The sequence below is a fragment of the Diabrotica virgifera genome, chromosome 7 (genome assembly GCF_917563875.1).
Source record: "Diabrotica virgifera virgifera chromosome 7, PGI_DIABVI_V3a".
NCBI lineage: Eukaryota > Metazoa > Arthropoda > Insecta > Coleoptera > Chrysomelidae > Diabrotica > Diabrotica virgifera.
The window spans coordinates 203,749,549-203,772,021 of NC_065449.1; the positions used below are offsets into that span (position 1 = coordinate 203,749,549).

General features: G+C 31.1%; 1 protein-coding gene across 1 annotated transcript in view; it reads right to left on the reverse strand.

Moving 5' to 3' along the window:
* Positions 1–22,473, reverse strand: part of LOC114326547 (uncharacterized) — a 54,951-nt gene that overhangs the window by 23,829 nt on the left and 8,649 nt on the right. The window contains exon 3 of the mRNA XM_050657227.1: positions 9,471–9,611. Within this exon, the coding sequence (XP_050513184.1) occupies positions 9,471–9,611 (141 nt within the window). The remainder of the gene's footprint in view (positions 1–9,470; positions 9,612–22,473) is intronic.

Consider the following 22,473-nt stretch of genomic DNA (forward strand, 5'->3'; position numbering starts at 1 on the left):
AATCTTTACAGCAGAGGCACTTGCTATATTTAAGGCTTTGGATTGGGCAAACAATTCACTGCTACCCTTGTCAAACTTGGCTATAATATCGGATTCGAAATCTGTTTTATCAGCTCTGGTGTACCCGGTTACCTCCATATACAATAACTCAATAATCGTGGAAATTTTGACAACCTTAAGAGCCTTAGATTATAAACAGATAAATACATTCTTCATATGGGCCAAAGGGCATTCCTCCATAACGGGAAACGAAACAGCTGACAAACTGGCAAAAAGAGCTATCACTGATGGCAAACAAGCCCCCGAATTAACGCTACAAGACGCATTATCTATATGTAAGCAAAACTTAAGAACTAAATGGGCAGACAAATGGACAACAATTAGATCTAACAATGCATTTCAGTACTGCACGCTTTTTCCAACACTTCCTTCTACAAAGCTTGCTAAAAGAAGCCATCCCAATAGAAAAATTAACACCAAATACATTAGGTGCCTCTTTGGACACGGAGCAGTCAACTCTAAGCTTTATAAGATGAAATTGGCCACATCCCCCCTCTGTGACTGCAGTGACAGTTTTGACGACTTTAATCACTGGATTTTTCAATGCAGTCATAATTCTAATGCCACCTCTTACCTTATTACGGAACTAACGAAACTAAAAATCCCGTTTCCTCAAAATTATCTTTCCATTATGCTGGAGTGCATCCATAATCGCGAAGTAAGAGCTATTTTTTGTAACTTTTTAGGTCGTACGAGGAGACGCTTATAATTTCCTCAACTTTTAGGTCTATATCAACCAATCCAAATTTTATTCAGTTAGGTATTAAATATATATGTATAGATTTGTAAAAACTGTATTTGTACCAAATATTGTATTCAGTTACTGTATTTATATGTACAGATTTGTAAAAATTGTATTTGTACCAAATTGTGTTCAGTTATATGTATAGTCTTTTAAATGTTATAAATTTTCGTGGCAAAACGGGTTCTTCCCAAAGCCAATAAACCAAAAAAAAAATATATATTTACTAAAAACACTAATAATATATTCTTTTCACGTACACCTTATTTGCGCTACATAACTTAAAAGATGTAGCGACTAATACCATACTGTCGGTGTGCGCATGCGCCAGGGAATGTAAAAATTCACCCTCGTGCCTAAAGAAGTATAACTTCAAAAACCAATTGAAATATTATGTACTCATAAATTGAAATATATGAAATATATGAAACATTTACTACAATCGTGGCGTATTTTGTACACCACCGGAAACAACAAATAAAAAACTGGTAATTACGATCTTCTCAGAACGCCGATTATAACGAAACTAAAACCAATTGTAAAGCACATTCCAGTGATGATAGGTTAAATAGATAAACAAGGTCAAAAATTAAATTTTCAAACATATTTGCAGTAGAATTCTTATATTTGGCGTACAAAATATGCCAGCGCGTGTAGTTAAAGGTTAAGACATTTTTTCGAATTATGAATAAATGGCGCTATACACAATTTTTGGAAATGGAAACATAAATAAAAACATGGAAAATCCCTACCAAAATGGAATACTTAACTTTTTTTGGTTTTAGGACCTAATCTTCACAACCCAATAAGTCCCCATGACGCTTTAGTACTTGCAAATTTAACATTCAATGCTACCCTACTAATTCCATCTCTTGAGGCCCCATTATTTTTAAGTCCTGATATATTATTTTATCTCATTATTTCAAATTTTTTCTCCACTTCTGAGTAAAAGAGTGATCATAATTATTTTTATGTTTTGTGTAGGTTTCCTCATTATAGATTTCATCAATTTAAACATTTGATTTTAAAAAAGCTATCAGTTATTTTAAAAAAGGTCAGGTTAGAGAATCTAATCTAGGATTACAGGACCTCAATAGATCTGAAAAGGTTGCAGTTGCAGACCAAATGCCATCTCATTGAATATATCTATAGACCAGGGCGGATCTGTTTTGAGGTGGATGTGAGAGGTGGCATTCGGATTTTTGCAAATAAACTTAGGTGACAACTTCAATAATTATAATTGAACTATGCTCCTTCTCAAATATGCCCGGAACATTAATAAAAAAATTTAAATATTTAAAAATTTCGAAAAATACCAATTTTTTCTACTTTCATTGCTTATAACTTTAAAACGATTCATTTTGGAACAAAGTCGTAGGGAAAGAAAATAAAGATAATTGAATTTTGTATAATATACGACTGGTTTAAAATGTCTTAAATTATTACCCTTTCTGCAAAATAGCAATAAATGGAAAATAAGGGGGCAAAAAAGACTGTTTTTATTCAATATTTTTCAACCACTTTGGTTGCACCTAGAACCTTCATAATTCGCTTAGAAAATTCTTACAACATACTTAAACCGTCCACCAAATTTCATTAAAATCGACCTAATAGATTTTGCAGAATAATTTTGCGATATAATTTTTTTTAAAACAGTTCAAATTTTTTAAAATCTTTTTGAACAAAAAGTAAACCATTTAGAAGTTTGCTAATTTGTTTACATATAAAGAGGTTCTCTACCTATATAATACACTTTGCAGTGTATTATAAAATACGGATTATTTAAGCGGCCTCAGCACTGTTTTAAAGTTATAAACAATGTTTTGGCTTATAAACAAATACGGTGAGGACGTTTGAGTTGGAATAAATTCATTTTCTTGAGAATGGGCGACTCTGGAGATATATACCGAAACAGATCGATTTTTATTTTTACATTATAATTTTTTGGCATAAATATCATACTAGTGACGTCATCCATCTGGGTGTGATGACGTAATCTAAATACTGTAATTAATTTAATTCAAAAAATTTGTTTATTTCAAACCCTGTGCCACCACCTCACAACGCAACACACAATTCGTTGGAGGTGAGAGCACAAGTGTTGCGGGCTAGCTTTTATACAGTGAAGATGGGGTGGATTCCCAATTTTACTATTTTCATGCCCCAAACACCAATCCAGTGTACCTAAATTCCCGATTTTGCCAAAAGAATCGGAATAATACTACACCTTTGACACTTTAATTGAACACATAAATAATATATTGAACACTTTTTAAATTACACTAAACGAACTACTAAAACTAACCAAACTGTACCAAACAACGACCCCTGATCACTGGGTAAATTACCTAAATATGGGTAGCAACAAAAAAATATATAAACGTATATAAAAAAAACGCAATTTATAAATCTCGAGACGCAATCGTAGAGCTCTGCGAATGGTAAGGTCGAGTCGCGTAGCGGAAAATAAACAAATGACTATCCGATCAAGAGCCGTGTACATAAGAAATTATATAAGGAAATATTAAGAAATTAAAAAAATACCAACCTAATGTAGATACCTGAATTCAACAAATAAAATAAGTTACCTCAAAAATTCTTATATCCATAAAAAAAAACTATACAAATAAATTACCGCAACATAATTATCAAATTCTACAGATTTAGTGGAGTCAATGAAGGTTTTCACCTCCGATTTCGTTGAACCTCCATCGATTTTCATGAAAATTGGTACGTATGTAGAGGATACCTCAAGAAAGAAAGGTGACATGGTGCCAACTTGCGCTTTTACCCTGGGGGTGGATGCCACGCCTTCTCGGGGGTGAAAATTATTTTATTAAAAATAATACCACTAATCGATAGAGGGATAAATTATAAGTAAAATTTGTTATATAAAGTTATTTCAATAAATCAATAGTTTTTGAGTTATTAAAGATCAAAAGTTTTGATTCTTCCTGAAAAAATTCCATGTTTTAAAGCAGTTTTTCATAAATAACTCAAAACCAATAAGTTTCTTCAAAAAAGTTGTTGTTACCAAAATCGAAGATAATATAAAAATAAATAAGCTCCTTATTCGAAAAATCCTTTATTACATATACAAAGTGAGTTATATGCAATTGAATGTATATTTTTTTCCGCGAGTACTCAAATCTTATTATTCAAGCTTAAATAACAGGAAAACGATGCACTTTGTTAAATAGAGATACTAAACATTTTAATAAAGTACTTAAAGGTAACTATCAAAAAGCTATATAAGAAGTCGATATCATCAAAATTAAGCAAGTTATGATGGAAATAAGAGGACCCTTTCAGATTTTTTAGGGAAGAATGAAAAATGAAACCTACGTCATTTCCACAAAAATTAAAATTTATAGTAACCCATTTAAAACTTTATTTATTTTATAATGAGTAATAACTTCAACAATTTTGACCGGTTTAGAATGCATATTTTTGAAAAAAAATACGATTAAAAAAAATTAGAATTTTTCAAATTTTCGTGAAGTTCATTTTCTTTTGATAATAACTCCAAAAATACTCGATATACTTAAAAAATGGTAGAGAACACAATTTTAGTTTTAACTTTATTTAAGCTTTTTCTTTTTTTAATATTTTTTTATGACAAAAAATAACCGAGATAGAAACATTTAAAACGTAAATTTTACTGCGAGAACCATGTAACCGGGGCCCTTTCACCTTGTATTTAAAAAAAAATAAAGGATTTACAAAATTATGTTTAATACAGTGTCATAGACCTTTCACTTAGCTTTGTAATGGTTTTTGGATAATTCTCATATTTCAAAAATTAACAAAGGTATTTAAAAAAAAAACCAATAACATTTTCTTTGAAAAAATTTTATAGCGGAGATTTTGTATGTATACAGGTTGTGGGAAGTCCAATTAGCCGTTTGTTGTAGGAGATATAAAAAAAGTTTATTTAGGTGAGATTGGGGCATATATAATATCAGAATTTAAATACATTTCCAAATATACAGAGCCACCCATATTGACAGGGTGAAACAAAATTATCTTTTTTTTAATGGAACAGCCTGTATATTTTTACATTTTTGGATTCTCCTTTATGTTTTATTTCTTAAAATATCAGGTTTTGTGATGTTATACGAAGTAGTTTAAAAGATAATTACGTTTTTTTTTTTTCAAATTTCATAGCAATATTCACCCCCTGTATAATTGTAGTGATTTGATATCAGAAAATCAATTTATGTTCAAGTGATTTTTAATATAGTCTATTATTGTTAAAAATTATTAATCTAGCAAAACGTTTAATTTTAGGTAATACAGGGTTGGTCGAAACTGAATGAGTGTTTTCTCAAAGTTTGAGAGTATGAGTTTTCTGAAACGGAGCAGCCTGTAATGCCTGTAATGTGCATTGTAATGAAATGCTATTGTATGGCACTTTATTATTTCCCACCCTGCCAATGAGAACTGAATTTATTTTTGAAATTCCTAACTTTATATCTTTAATTATTTTAATTATTGTAAACGATTAAAAAACAATCAAATTAAATTGAAATGAATAACCAGTGTATATCTTCCACATTTACTTCATATTTAACGTAGCCTGTACCATAACATTGCACAGATTATTATCCCTGTATAGCAACGATATACCATGAATGTGAACTCATACTTGAGAAATGTCCTATATCCAGTCTCGCAAAAAAAGGGATTCCTCAAACATAATATATATGCAGACAAAATCAGCCAAAGTGATTTGCGATATCTAATGAAAGGTATGTTCCGTTTGTTTGTAGAATTATATTTGATTGGCTTTAATTACTAAAATAAATAAATTTTCAATTATATTTTATGTATTTGTGGAAAAGGAAACCTAGCATTAGTGGCCACATTTCCATAACGGCCAATTGTTTTTTATTTTTAGTGGCCGTTATTGACAGGTTTTACTGTACCAATAATATTTTATTAAATTATGAAACATTATTTAAATAAAAAATTTATAAACTTGATAAAAGAAAGTTTGTTTAGAATTTACTCCTCTATCTAATTATGGGGTTATTTTTAATAAAATAGTGTTCACCCATGAGAAGGGGTAACATCCACCCCCAGGATAAAAACGCAAGTTGTTACCACATCACTTTTGTTTCTTGAGGTATGCTCTAACTACTTACCAATTTTCATTAAAATTGATGGAGGTTCAACGAAATCAGGGGTGAAAACCTTCAGCGACTGCCTTTTTGGAAATATAAAAGAATAATTTTTTTCGTGATTGTCAATTTGCTAATTTTCTGATTTTTGGTTGCTATAAGGTTTGAAAAATTAACAAAAATTATAAATCATGCACATAAATGTAAAAAAATATTTATTTTACTTAATTAAACGAGATTGCTTGAGCCAGAATGCTGAAATCTGCATTTTATCATTAAAAAAAAGGTGGATTTCACCCCTAAAATGCAGAAAGCGCAACTTGGTGCCATATCACTTTTGTTTTTTGAGGTATCCTCTAACTACTCAACAATTTTCATGAAAATCGATGAAGGTTCAAGGAAATCGTGGGTGAAAACATTCAGTGACTACACTTTCAGAAATAAAGAAGAATAAGGTTTTCGTGATTTTCGACTTGTTAATTTTCGGAATTTTTGGTTGCTATAAGGTTTGAAAAATAAAAAAAAATATAATTCATGCACATAATTATAAAAAAAATATTTATTTTTCTTAATTAAACGAGATTACTTGCGCCATAATGCGGAAATCTGCATTTTTTACAATTTAAAAATTAGGGGTGTATTGCACCCATAAAAGGCAAAAGCGCAAGTTGATGCTATATAACTTTTATTTGTTGAGGTATCCTCTAACTACTTACCGATTTTCATGAAAATCGATGAAGGTTCAACGAAATAGGAAGTGAAAACTTACAGTGACTGCACTTTCAGAAATCTAAAAAATAATTTTAAAAATGGGGTGTATTTCACCCCTAAAATGCAAAAAGCGCAAGTTGGCACTATGTCACCTTTGTTCCTTGAGGTATCCTTTAACCACTCACCAATTTTTATGAAAATCGATGGAGGTTCAACGAAATCTGAGGTAATAACTCATATCCACCTTCATTGACTCCACTAATTTAAAAAAAAAATGAAGATAAGCAATTTAAATGGTTACAAATCAAAATCATTAAAGTAACTCATCTGAAATCCAGTTATTTAGATCCAAACCCCAAATAAAACCACGTGGAAAAACCCTAAAACAAAACAAGCATTATTCCCACTATTAAAATTCACAAGTACCCCTTAAACGCCCCCGAGGTGGGATTTAATATAGCATAACTTACCCAAAATCGATGGGGTCTTCCAGCTTTCAGAGGATCACGTGTCTTCAGTACAACTTCGATAAAGAAACCCGTTTTCTGGCCTCAAACCAAACATTCATTCGTATCTAGAACAATTTACTCGTTGTCACACATAATCGATCACCCAATATGCAAATATCACTTACCAAATCGAAGAAATGACACCACAGCCGTATTTTATCCCAAAAATTGGACTAAACTAGTAATATATCCTCAAAATCAATTTAACTAACTCCAATAATTACTAGTTTATGCAAAAGCCTGATTTATAGATCCCAAATTAATGGATGGATCAGATAAATCCTTATTCGCGATTGAAACGGAATAGAGAGGGCAGGTCGAATGCAGGAAAATGGCCGATATAAATGGTATAAACAAACATTAAATTGAGGAACAGAACAATACCGATTTGATTTAAAATATTTTAATGTACTCATCATGTTGAAATCTACTAAAAATTTCTTAATACAGACTAAATTCCATTCAAATCAACAATTTTCTGGTTTGTTTATACCACTTATAGTAGTTTAAATTTATTCCACCAGAGGTCAGATACTTTGTTTTTCATCGCGAATTTTCAAAAAATCAGACGTTTAAAAATTTCGGCGGTGACGTTCAAATCAACAATTCCGATTTTACAAGATTACTAAGTGACCAACTACGTCACATTCTTCTTTTAAAAATAGAACTTTGATTTGACAGATTTAAAAGTCTGTCAAAACATAAAACGAACAAAAATACGATAACCAGAAGCGGTACCATATTGGATCCGAAAAGGAAGAATTGTCAACGCTATTTATTCAACTAGATTCAAACAAACGTCAGCTATAGAGTAAATGACCAATTTCAATGGTAATATAAAAAAAAACATAAAATACCTACAAATCGAATTAATGAATTCACGCTATTTATATTTAATCAAATGGATGAAATTGTTTTTATTACAACGATGTTCTAGCTTATAAATACTTAAATCGTATACCTGAGACGATTTAAAGTTAATTAGTAATTTTGACCGTAACACCTGTATAAATAATTATGTTAATTTTTATATTAGTAAATACAAAATTGAATAGCCTTTCGATTGAGCTATCACACGGCACCTATTCTCATTTAAAAAAAATCATCGATTACGTCATCACGCCCAGATGGATGACGTCACCAGTATGATATATATACCAAAAATTTAGAATTTAAAAATAAAAATCGACCTGTTTCGAGATTTATCTCCAGAGACGCCTATTCTCGAGAAAATGAATTTATGCCAACTCAAACGTCCTCACTGTATTTGTTTGTAAGTCTAAAAAATTGTTTATAACTTTAAAACAGTGCTGAGGCCGCTTAAATAATCCGATTTTAATTCGGTAAAGTGTATTAGATAGGTAGAGAACCTCTTTATATGTAAAAAAAATAGGTCTACTTCTACTTCTAAATGGTCTTCTTTTTCTTCAGAAAGTTTTTAAAAAATTTGAAGTTTTTTAAAAAAATTTAGATTGCAAAATGATTCTGCAAAATCTATCAGGTCGATTTTAATGAAATTTGGTAAACGATTTAAGTATGTTATTTATAAGAATTTTCTAAGCGAATTACGAAAGTTCTAAGTGCAACCAAAGTGGTTGAAAAATTTTGAATAAAAACAGGCTTATTTTGCCCCCCTATTTTGTATTTATTGCTATTTTGCAGAAAGGGTAATAATTTAAGACATTTTAAACCAGTTGTATATTATACAAAATTCAATTTTTATTTTTTTACGACTTTGTTCCAAAATGAATCGTTTTAAAGTTATAACCAAAGAAAGTAGAAAATAATCGATGTTTTTCGAAATTTTTAAATATTTTAATTTTTTTATTAATGTTCCGGGCATATTTGGGAAGGAGCATAAGTCAATTATTATTGTTGAAGTTATCACCTAACTTTATCTGCAAAAATCCGAATGCCACCTCTCACATCCAAAAATAGACGTTTTTTCACAGATCCGCCCTGGTCTACTAGCTATCTTCTGTTTACTTGAAGTTTTTTGCTTTTAAACCTGTAAATTTCATCTGTTAAGAACCTGCTTTCTTCCACATTAATTCTTGAATGTTTTGTTTTTTTTTTATTTAATAGTAGATACCCTAATTTTCTTTAACACATTAAATGCCACTTGAGTTGTATTTAACTAACACCCTATTTGGACTAGGTGTTCTGTGAGTTAAATGCAATTAACATTGAGATTCTGAACGTGGAGCCTGAAGGCAAAAACCAAAAAATTTGATGTGGCGGTTAATGTGTTAATATAATTTTTTATTAAGTAAAATTTTATGTACATCTAACTAAAATACATTGGATACTAATACATTTACTTACATGAATAATATATCTGAGCTTATAGTTGATATCTTCACTAAGTAGATTACAGACTTCATCTGATAAATGAGCTTCATGCATTGTTTGTTCTGCATAATTGCGTATTGTATCTGGGCCAATTCCAGCATATTGCATGCCATCCTAAAATAAGAACAAAACTAACATACACTCACCGGCACAAGATTCCGCCAACCAAAATTTTTGATAAAGTTTAATAATTTATAACTTTATTATTTGTGCTCACATTTTCACGATTCTTGCACCAGTTTGTAGGTACATGTATTGATATCGTTTAATATTATTCCGGTAACAAAAAAAATTTGCTTGCATAGCATTATACAGGGGTAAATGGAAGCGTTGTATTTTCTCCTAACTTTAAAAAATTCTGTGGATAAATGGAAGAGCTGATTTTGTTTCATATATATATATATATATATATATATATATATATATATATATATATATATATATATGGACCGTTCACTCTTGTTAGAGTATAGGTCGCTCAAATACTATGAGCTCTTTTAATCCATTTCACGCGGTGGATTAGTCCGCAGTGTCCTTTAGGTCATCGTTCATAGGTTGTGATGTTTTTTTGCCTTCTCTACTATCTTCTTCCACTCACTCCGGTCCTGAATCTTTTCTCTCCAGTTTGCAATTTCCATCTTTGATATATCGTCTAGCAGTTGATCTTCCCATCTTATTTTTGGTCTTCCTCTTGGTCTATTTGTTACTGGTCTCCAGTTCACTATCTTCCTGATCAGTTCTTCTACCTCTCTTCTTTGTGTGTGTCCAAACCATCTGAGTCTTTGTGCTTTAATGAATTTTACTATATCTTCTCCTTCAGTTATATTTATTATTTCATGGTTCATGAGCCTTCTATATTCCCCTGTTTCTGTCATCACTGGGCCATGTATACTTCTCATAATTTTTCTCTCAATTATTCTTAACTTTTCTTCGTCTTTTTTCGTAAGGCACATTACTTCTGCTCCATAGGCTATCACTGGTCTAATTGCTGCTGTATATATTTTTGATTTTGTTTTTTTGCTCAGGTTTTTGTCCTTGAGTAGTCGGTGGTATTTCCAATATACTCTATTACCTGCTTTAATTCTTTCGTTGATCTCTATACTCCTTCCGTTTTTGCCGTCCACCATCACCCCCAGGTATTTGAAGCAATCTACTCTCTGGAATGTATTTTCACCTATCTTTATTTCTGTTATTCTGTTTACATTGTCTCTTGTGCTTATAAGGTATTTTGTTTTATTCTGATTGATTATTAATCCTCTCGTCTTTGCTTCTCTTACAAGGGTTAAAAGTCCCTCTTCTAGTCTTTTTTTATCTCGTGCTATCAGTCCTAGGTCATCCGCATATCCTATGATCTGTGTTGAGCTTTGAATAATTGTCTTTTTCAGGCCTGTGTCCCTAATTACTCCTTCTAGAGCGATATTGAATAGTGTCGTTGACAGACTGTCTCCTTGTCTTACCCCAAGTTCTATTTTGATGTCGTTTGTATCTCCCTCATTTGTTTTAACTTTTGCTGTTGAGTCTTTCATTGTCATTCTAGTTAGTCTTATTAATTTTGCCGGTATCTCCATTTTTTTCATTTCTTTTAGTAATTGTTGTCTGTATATGCTGTCGAAGGCCTGTTGGAAATCGATGAATAGTATGTGTAATTCTACGTCATGTTCATAGCTTTTTTCAATTGTTTTTGTTAGGACGTGTATTGCATCTATTGTTGATCTTCCTTTTCTAAAGCCCTGTTGGTATGGTCCTATAATTTTTTCTGTGTATTGATTTATCCGGTTTCTTATAATTGTGGTCAATATCTTATACGTTGTATTTAGTAGCATAATTGCTCTGTAGTTGCAGCACTTAGTTGGATCTCCTTTCTTAAAGATTGGTGTGATATGCCCATTTTTCCATTCTATGGGCATGCTTTCGTCCTTCCAAATTGTAACCATTAACTTGTGCATTCGCTTCGTGAGCTCCTCTCCTCCGTTGATGATCAGTTCGTTGTTGATTTCATCTTGCCCTGGCGTTTTGTTTACTTTTAGTTGTTTTAGTACCTCCATGAATTCCTGATAAGTAGGTGCACCTTCCTTTTCATCTCTGTTATATCTTATATCCTCATCCTCTGAATCTGCCTTGTTGTTGTTTTTGTATAGGTTCGTGAAATGTTTTTCCCAATCTTTTTTGTTTATTTTTGTGACAGTTTTTTTGGTGTTGTATTGTTGTTTTATGTATTCGAACAATTTATTGTTGTCTTTATTACTCGATTCTAATTCTTGCATTTGTTCAATGATCCATGTGTTCTTCTTTCTTCTATAGAGTTTCAATGCTTCTTGTTTTTCTTTTCTATATTGGTCCAATTGTTCCTGTTCGGCACTCTGTAGCCATTTGTTTCTTGCGAGGTGCTTCAATTGACTTTTTTGGTGACATTCGTCATCAAACCATTCTTTCGATTCTTTGTTTTTTTGGAATCCTATTATTTGTTCTGCTGTCTCTATTATGCTGTTCTTAATGTTTTTCCATTCCTCTTCTATTTCTATGTTCTCGTACCTGCCCAGTTTCTGTTCCAGTTGTTCTGTATATTGTTGCTTTTTTCTTGCGTTTTCAGTTTGGCTATATTCCATTTCCTCATTTTTCTTTCCTTATGATTATTTGCTTTGATGATTTTCATCTTAAGTTTTGCTATCAACAATATGTGATCAGTGTCCGCATTTGAACTCGAGGAAACAAAGAAAAAGCTAAATATTTTGGAAATTAGGGTAGAACGGTGTGAAAAAGAAATGAAGCAAAACAACCTAGTAATAACGGGTCTCAAAATAGATGCGAATGATGAAGCTGAACTAAAAGAAAAAATGACAAACTTCATCAAACAGCACTTGGAAGAGAACACAAAAATAGAGAAAGCAGTTAAGCTGGGAGACAGAACTTGTCTATTGAAAATGGGAAGTATAGAAGAAAAAAATAAGGTAATGAAGAAGAAAAGTAAATTGAGACATATCAAAGGGGAGAAGATTTTCATAAGCCAAGATATGACAGTCTTAGAAAGAAATATTCAGAAAGAAATAGGAGCAAAGTGTAAGGAATTAAGAGACATGGGGAGAAATGTTAAAAGGGACTACAATGGATTAACCGTGGATGGTAATGAAAAATGGAGATGGAGAAAAGACGGTAAAGTAGAAACATTCCCAAAAAACTAGCTGATGAAAATCAAAAGATACTACCACTGGAAACAGACTCGGCAATGCAAACGGTTAACGAAAACAAAATAACGCACACAAAAGAAAGAAAGAATCTCAATAAGAAGAAAAGAACGAAACCCATTAGAATGGGATCTTGGAATATTAGAACCATGCTAGCAGTAGGTAAGATGCAAGAAATAGCCCTTGAAATGAAAAAATACGAACTAGAAATCCTAGCCCTACAAGAAATACGATGGAAGAAAGAAGGAAAAATTGAGAAGAAAAACTTTAGCATATACTATGCGGGAGAAAACAAACAGGGAACCAATGGTACGGCATTTATGGTGAACAAAAAAATGAGGGAAAAAGTGATACAATTCAAAGCAGTTAATGGAAGGATATCTTACATAAGAATAGAAAATAAACAAGCCAACATCTCGATAGTCAATTGCTATGCACCCACGGAAGAAGCAAGCCAAGAAGATAAAGCAGAATTCTACGACATCCTGGAAGAAACCTGTGAAAATATTCCGAGGAATGATATATTAATAATATTGGGTGACTTCAATGCAAAGATCGGAAAGGAGGACTATAATAGTAATGTAGCGGGCAAAGAAACCATTCATGACACTACGAACGACAATGGAGGAAAAATCTTCAACCTAGCAGCAGCAACAAACACATATATAATAGTCAGTACTAGGCATAAACATAAAAAGAACACAAAATAACATGGATGATACCAGGAAGAATGGATGGAAACCAAATAGATCATATTCTAATTTCGAAAAAGTGGACACAAATAGTACAAGACGTAAGGTCATATAGAGGGGATTTTGTTTCATAGTCCTGTCATATTATCCTTGAGGCATCACTAAAATTCTGTTTTTTGAATTATCCGAATATCTCTTTTCTTTGTAACAGCTGTACCATTTTTTGTAAATAAAAACACTGATTGACTCATAAAATAGAGTTTGGATTGATAAGATTAGAACGGTCCGCATGCAGCCCAGATCTCAATCCTCAATGAATTAAAAAGTTCAATATTCGCCGTCATCCTAGACCTCCAGAAAATTTGGTACAGTTATGGCCCTGGTAGAGGTAGAGGAATATCGGGCTATTCCCCAGGCAAGGATAACACATCTTTATTCGATGCCAAACATATTGCAAGAAGCAGTTGCTGCAAGAGGTGGACATACATGCTATTGAAATGTTTACTTTTGTTGTTAATTTTGTTTTGTTGATTTTAGTGTGCTTGATATTTTTAATTAAATAAACCTTCAAATCAGTGTTTTTATTTACAGCTCTTACAAGAAAGGAGATATTTGGATATTAGATGTCATGTCAAAAATTGGATGGGTCACATGAACCACCAGGTGACTTATATAGGACGATATAAGAGCATAAAATAATAAGATTCAGCACTATGGTGCTAAATTGGTCATTTCATTCTGTACGGCATCAGTTTCATACTGTTTCAATACAGTTTCTAATCCATTATTCCGCAACGCCGTACAAAAATCATGCGACGAGGAGAAAAAATCGAGGGTTGCAATCCCTTCTCTTTCTGTGATCCGGAGGGGATTTGAAACAACATAAAATTAATTTATTTTGAAAGCATTTTATGCATAGATAATATTTTTTTACATGCCGTACATTTTCGTTGGTCCAAAGGTTTGTAGGGGAAAAAACTCAAGGAAACATCCATAGAACGAAATGTAAATTCATGACGATATTTTTTATACGGCATTTAGATAGTTTATTTGTACTTAATGCAATAATTTATAAATAGTAAATGCCGTACAAATCTGAAAGTTCACAATGATGAAAAAGTAAAAAAATATTAAATAAAATATAATTTACATAGATATACAGTATGGTTCAAATGAAAAAAATAAATTCATTATTTCGTAAACCAGCGACTATAAGGAAAAATCCCGAAACAGGTCGATTTTTATTTTTAAATTATGATGATTTTTTTAAATAATCCCGGGTGTGATGACGTAACAATAGGGGTCGTATGCTAGCTTATTTGAAAGGTCATTCAATTCTCTATTCAGTAATATAAACATTTACATACTTATTTATACAGGGTGTCCAAAAAAATGATTTTTTTAATTAAATTATTTGACAAAAAAAGAAGAATTTATGTAATTTATTTAATTCAAAATATATTTGACTGCTGTCAGAAATCAGACAACAATATTTATATCAGAAATAAATATTGCTTTTGCCTAAATTGCTGGCTTGAACATTGAATATAATCGAAAAGCAATGTTTATTTCTGAAATAACTATCTTTTTCTGTTTTCGGGCAACACTAAAATATATTCTGAGTTAAAGAAATTACAGTGGAACCCCGATAAGTCGGCCCCCGATAACCCGGAAGTCCGGCTAACCCGGACCGATTTTCATCAGACAAAAATTTAACAAATAAACAATTTAACAATTTTATCAAATAAAAATGTATGTAGGTCAAATAATATTTGAGAGATAATGTGTATTTGTGTAATTTGAACACATATAAGTATGTACAACAGTAAAAATGATTCATGCACACGGCGGCAGGCAGAGCGACCGTCTCAGCTTATCGGAAAGAACAGGCACCTGTCTGTATTCCTTTTCCGTTATTTATGTCAAACTGTCTTAGCATTGTTTAAAATAGACGTGACTATTTAAAAATTCTTTTTTAAAACAATGGCCTTAGTCTGTTCTTAAATAACAACATTGTTTTAATCACTTCCGTTCTGTAATCGTGCTTCAGATTGTGTTTGCCTGATTTTTGTCTACGTAATGGTAACAAAACTGTAATGTTAACAAAACGTAAAAATGTTGTGACAATGGAAAAGAAACTAGAAACATTAGGTAGGATTGATAAAGGCGAATCTTTAAAATAAATTTATTGCAGCATCATAATATGATATTATGATACCATAGGTCTGGATCCCGCGTATGAAAAAAAAGTTGATTAATAGCAAGCTAAAAATTTGTTAATAGCTTAAGGGTGTCTAGTCGGATAAACTTTGATATATGAGAACACTGGAACAGGGGCAGTTTTAATTGTGGAACAGGTAAAAAATCTGGAACGGTCAGAACACGAAAATGGCACATTTGTTTTGTCCGACAGAACAGACATAAACTCTCCGAACAGAGATTAAACTCTCATGCAAAAATCAGACTGCTATTTATCACCTGTCATAATTCCTGTCATTTGACATATTCTACATGTTCCACTCATTAAAACGCCAATTTGGTGATAAATAGCAGTCTGATTTTTGCATGAGAGTTTAATCTCTGTTCGGAGAGTTTAAGTCTGTTCTGTCGGACAAAATACATGTGCCGTTTTCGTGGTCTGACCGTTCCAAATTTTTAGCCTGTTCCACAGTTAAAACTTCCCCTGTTCCAGTGTTCCCATATATTAATGTTTGTCCGACTAGACACCCTTAAGCTAATAACAAATTTTCAGCTTGCTATTTATCAACTTTTTTTTCGTACGCGGAATCCAGACCTACCATATTATGGTGTCGGTACATCTCTACAGTATGACTGAGTTTTTTACCAAGAAATGAACAAAACTCTACACTCTATACAACTATACGTAATTTAGATGTGTACTGTGCATATGTGTTTCATGTTTTTGTAATTATAATGGAGGTTATTTATTAATTTTTACTATATTCTCCGGCTAACCCGGATTTTCGATAACCCGGATCGGCCGCGGTCCCGATTAATCCGGGTTATCGAGGTTCCACTGTACATACATTTTTCTTTTTTTTTTTTGTCAAATAATTAAATTAGAAAATTAGTTTTGGACACCCTGTACAAAGAATTATGTAAACGTTTATATTACTGAATAGAGAATTTATTTATACATATTTATTTATTTATTTACGGGTTTCCCCAATTTCATAAAAAATATACATTATATAAACAATAAGTAGAAGTAAAAGTAGTAATAGTAAAGTCCAGTAAAACAGTAAAAAAAACAAAAAACAAAATTAAATGAATTAAATGAAAGTGTGACAGCATAAAACTGTAGTAAGTACATTACAATAAAACTAAATTTAACATACACACAATCCACGTTATGCAGTGACAATACATATACCCCAGGCTGTGGGTGAAAAAACGTGATATAATTCAAGAATTTTTGAAACCTATCAGGTGTTGTAAAGGACGATGCCAGGAATAACTTATACTAAAATGTGACCAAAAATATTGTGAGCTTTTTTTGTTATTGCGATTTTCATTTGTTAAATTTGCAATTTTAAAGATTTTTAATTTTGCAGCTTAGGATATTGATTCTAGAGAAAAACTTTTTAATAGAAAGTTGTAGTAAATTAAAAAACCTACAATTTGAGCTATGGTAAGTTTAATTTCGTTTATTGGTTATTGCAAAACAGCCTGCGAAATGTCCAAAATGGCCGTTTTTTACAATTGCGTTATTTATTGTACAAATAATTTTTTTTATTTTTTAAATCTTTAAAATTAAGATCTTTCAATTCCAAACATAAAAAAAATTGTAAGGCCGGATTAACGAATTTGCTGCTTAGATATTATAAATTGTTTATCCCAAGAGGTCAAATGTCGAAGGCTATAACTTTTTGAAAAAAAATCGTAGAGAGTTGGTGAAACATCCAATCTCCTTCTAAAGAATTATATTTTCATATTCTGATGTAAATAAATGCATAAAACATTTTTAAACCTCTAATTTTTGGGTTTGAAAATAAGGGGGTAAATTTCGTTATAAACATTTAGAGCTGAAGCGGCCCTGTACATCCTATGAGTTTTTAACTTACAGATTATTGTTGCTGAAGACGAAACGAAGATTTATAAAAAATTAAAAAATTTCTACCACCAACTGAAGCCGAGCTAAATGTTAGGTTTGAAAATAAGGGGGCAAATTTCGTTATAAACATTTAGAGCTGAAGCGGCCCTGTACATCCTATTGAGTTTCTAACTTACAGATTATTGTTACTGAAGGCGAAACGAAGATTTATAAAAAAATAAAAATTTTCTACAACCAACTGAAGCCGAGATAATTATTTCTTTTTTCTTAAATCGTAGTGCCTTTATTTATAACAATAAGAAATTATTTTACAGTCATTGACTAAAGAAAGACTTATATTATCTTAAAATAAAGATTATTATAAAATATAGTTACATTTAATTATAAAAATTATTTTTAAAATCGGTGCTTTTGCGAGCGGCCTTGTATTAAACTTTGACCGAAAACAATTTAATAATATTACCATTATAATATACAGTCTATTTACCACTGTATTTGTTTTTCTTGATATACTTTTATATGTGAAATCTCATTTCTGAACAAATAATATTACAAAAATGATACATATACAGTGTGTCCACGGTTGGGGTGCCCAAGAGGAAAAACGTTTTTATTTTCAATTTTAGCGAAAAATATCATTCTTGATAAAAAGTTTTGCTTGTTCTAAAACCCCATAAAACGAAATAAAATTTAAGTTTTTCAAATCCTGCTTAATTTTGTAGCCAATTTTATGTAAATCCCTATAAATTTTTGCACTAAATTCGAAGTCATAACAATAATGTAGTGTTGCCAAGCCACAATGTAGCTTAGTAACTGTCAACTCCGATAAATAATTTGCGAATTGCCATTTTTTTCGACATTGTTAAGCGTTCAATAAAGAATTTATCTTGTGTTAAATTTCAATATAAAAATTATTGGATTAATAATTATTTAATTAATAAATAATTTGATGATTCAAGGAGAACGACAAAGTCTGGCTTCATAATCCAGAGAAGCGAAAGGGTTGTTCTCCGAAGTTATTATTGATACAATTTCGAACTTAGTTCAAAAATTTATAGGGATTTACATAAAATTGGCTATAAAATTGCAGGATTTGAAAAACTTGAATTTTATTTCATTTTATGGGGTTTTAGAACAAGCAAAACATTTTATCAAGAATGACATTTTTCGCTAAAATTTAAAATAAAAAAGTTTTTCCTCTTGGGCACCCCATCCGTGGACACACTGTATATGAAATATATAACTATATTTTTAATTTTTTCATTGTTATATAAATATAATAATAATAATGTTACTTCTTATTATACAACATAAAACTTTTTCTTCTTGTAGTGACTATCCGTTTTGGATGTTGGCGACCATCATGGCAATCTGTACTTGCACACTAAATCGGTACTGCTGCTCTAAAAAGATTTGTAGTTGTTGTGTTGCAACGACGAACGTAAATTTTCTAGCAAGGTAATCCTTCGCCTTCCTGGTTCTCAGTTTCCAAATGGGGTTTGCCAAATTGGCATGATGGTCGCCAACATCCAAAACGGATAGTCACTACAAGAAGAGAAATTTTATATTGTATAATAAGAAGTAACATTATTATTATTATATTTATATAACAATGAAAAAAAATTTAAAATATAGTTTATATATTTCATATATTTGTATCATTTTTGTAATATTATTTCTTCAGAAATGAGATTTCACATATAAAAGTTTATCAAGAAAAACAAATACAGTGGTAAATAGACTGTATATTATAATGGTAATATTAGTAAATTGTTTTCGGTCAAAATTTAATACAAGTTACGTAAAAATTTTCCGAGCGCGCGGATTTGAAGCTAGCCGGGCGATTTTAAAAATAATTTTTAATAATTAAATGTAACTATATTTTATAATATTGTTTATTTTAAGATAATATAAGTCTTTCTTTAGTCAATGACTGTAAAATAATTTCTTAATTGTTATAAATAAAGGCACTACGATTTAAGAAAAAAGAAATAATTATCTCGGCTTCAGTTAGTTGTAGAAAATTTTTATTTTTTTATAAATCTTCGTTTCGTCTTCAGTAACAATAATCTGTAAGTTAGAAACTCATAGGATGTACAGGGCCGCTTCAGCTCTAAATGTTTATAACGAAATTTGCCCCCTTATTTTCAAACCCAACATTTAGCTCGGCTCCAGTTGGTCGTAGAATTTTTTTATTTTTTTATAAATCTTCGTTTCGTCTTCAGCAACAATAATCTGTAAGTTAAAAACTCATAGGATGTACAGGGCCGCTTCAGCTCTAAATGTTTTTAACGAAATTTGCCCCCTTATTTTCAAACCCAAAAATTAGAGGTTTAAAAATGTTTTACGCATTTATTTACATCAGAATATGAAAATATAACTCTTTAGAAGGAGATTGGATGTTTCACCAACTCTCTACGATTTTTTTTCAAAAAGTTATAGCCTTCGACATTTGACCTCTTGGGATAAACAATTTATAATATCTAAGCAGCAAATTCGTTAATCCGGCCTTACAATTTTTTTTTATGTTTGGAATTGAAATATCGCCATTTTAAAGCTTTAAAAAATAAAAAAAATTATTTGTACAATAAATAACGCAACTGTAAAAAACGGCCATTTAGGACCTTTCGCAGGCTGTTTTGCAATAACCAATAAGCGAAATTAAACTGACCATAGCTCAAATTGTAGGTTTTTTAATTTACTACAACTTTCTATTAAAAAGTTTTTCTCTAGAATCAATATCCTAAGCTGCAAAATTAAAAATCTCTAAAAATTGCAAATTTAACAAATGAAAATGGCAATAACAAAAAAAGCTCAAAATATTTTTGGTCACATTTTAGTATAAGTTATTCCTGGCATCGTCCTTTACAACACCTGATAGGTTTCAAAAATTTCTGAATTATATCCTGAAATCGACCTATTTTTCACCCACAGCCTGGAGTAATAATAATAATATAATATAAACCGACATTAATCAACTAACTACAGACAATAAAAAATTAATAAATTACATAATACAAAAGCATTGTCCATGGCAAAAATTAACAAATCTACTGAAAATATAATATTAAACATTAAACATAAGTGCTAACCAGAAAAATTGATTTTAGTCGGTTTTTAAATACTCTACTGGAAGAAGAGAATAAATCGATGTCCAAATCATTCAGGCGACTCAAAGTTCTATCTATTGGTGAGTTAAGACCATAGTTTGTTGAATGATGAGGTACATGGAACAAGTTATTATTTCTCAGATCATGGTTTGGAATATTAAAGTTTATTCATTTTAATAAATCAGGGCAATTGATTTCACTATTTAATAGTTTATAAATAAAAGCTAGATCATTTAAAATTCTACGGTCTTTTAAGGAGTGCAAATTGAGATTACTACGGATGATGGTATAGTTGTGGTTTAGTTCAATAACATTATATCCCAATCTGTACGCTGCAAATCTTAAAAACTTATTTTGAACTCTCTCGAGACAAATAACATGAACATTATAAAATGGTGACCAGACAATAGAGAAGAATTCTAATATAGATATAACCAATGATGAGTAAACAGCCTTTATTGTATTAAGGGAAAGATCAGCACAACTGCGAAGTATATAACCAAATACTTTTGAAGCCTTTGCTGTCACATAGTTAATGTGATCCACAAACGTTAAGTTTTCATCGAATATTACTCCTAAATCCTTTACTGTTTTAACATAAGAGAGCGCTTTACTATCGATGACATATGATGATTGATATTTTTTGCAACTTTGTGGAAGCTAATGAAATGACATTTATTAACGTTTAAAAAGAGTCTATTTTTGTTACACCACTCAACTAAATTATTGAGATCGTTTTGACGGAGACGACAATCTTCATGATCTTTGATAGATCTGTACATCTTTAAATCATCAGCAAATAGCAAGTACTTAGAGTGATTAAAACATTCACCTATGTCGTTAATAAACAGATTGAACAGAAGGGGCGAGCAATGAGCACCTTGTGGAACTCCAGATTTTATTTGTATTGCATCTGACATAAATGAACCCAGTTTGACTTTTTGTGTGCGACCTATTAAATAGCTAGCAAACCACTTTAAAAGCTGATCGCTGAAACCATATGCCTTAAGTTTATGTAACAGTAAGTAGTAGTCAATCCTATCAAAGGCTTTTGAAAAGTCTGTGTATACACAATCTACCTGACATTTTCTTTCCAGATCTCTGATAATAGATGTTTCATAAGATAGTTAGTTTGTAATTGTGGATTTCTTGTGCATAAAGCCATGTTGATAATTATTTATTAATTGTTGACAAGTAAAACTAATATGGTTATAAATCAACTTATTACGTAGTTTAGGAATGGTCGATTGTTTAGATATACCTCTGTAATTTTCTATACTTTCTCTTTCGCCAGATTTAAAAATTGAAATTAAATGGCTAGTTTTCCATTTATCAGGAAGAATGCCTAATTTCAATGATAAGTTATATACACTCACCGGCAGAGAAAACGGGCACCCCAAAAAATGGGTCATTTTTAATGTCTTGTATTTCCTAAACCTGATGTCCGATTTAAGTAATTTTTTTAATATGTTATAGCCTTATTCTTTATCAATATCGCTGTCATAATATTGTTGCTAGACAGGTACATTGTCATTGTATACAGGGTATACGAATCGAACTGTGTTTTTTTCTCAAACTTTAGAACACCCTGTGGAATGTTCTAGCTTTTATAAAATACTGAAATTATAACCAAACTATAGCCTCAGGTTTTCTTAACATTCTGTTTTTTCATTCATTCGCTTATGTTGGATAATAAAAAAGTTAAGCACTTTAACAACTACCCCTGTTTTTCGTTAATACAGGGTGTTTTTAAATAAGTACGGCAAACTTTAAGGGGTAATTCTGCATGATAAAATAATGACAGTTTGCTTTATAAACGTATGCCCTCAAATGCTTCGTTTCCGAGATAGGGGGTGTTGAAATTGTTCTTACAAACTGACGATTTATTTATTTCTCTAAAACGGTTTGTGATATGCA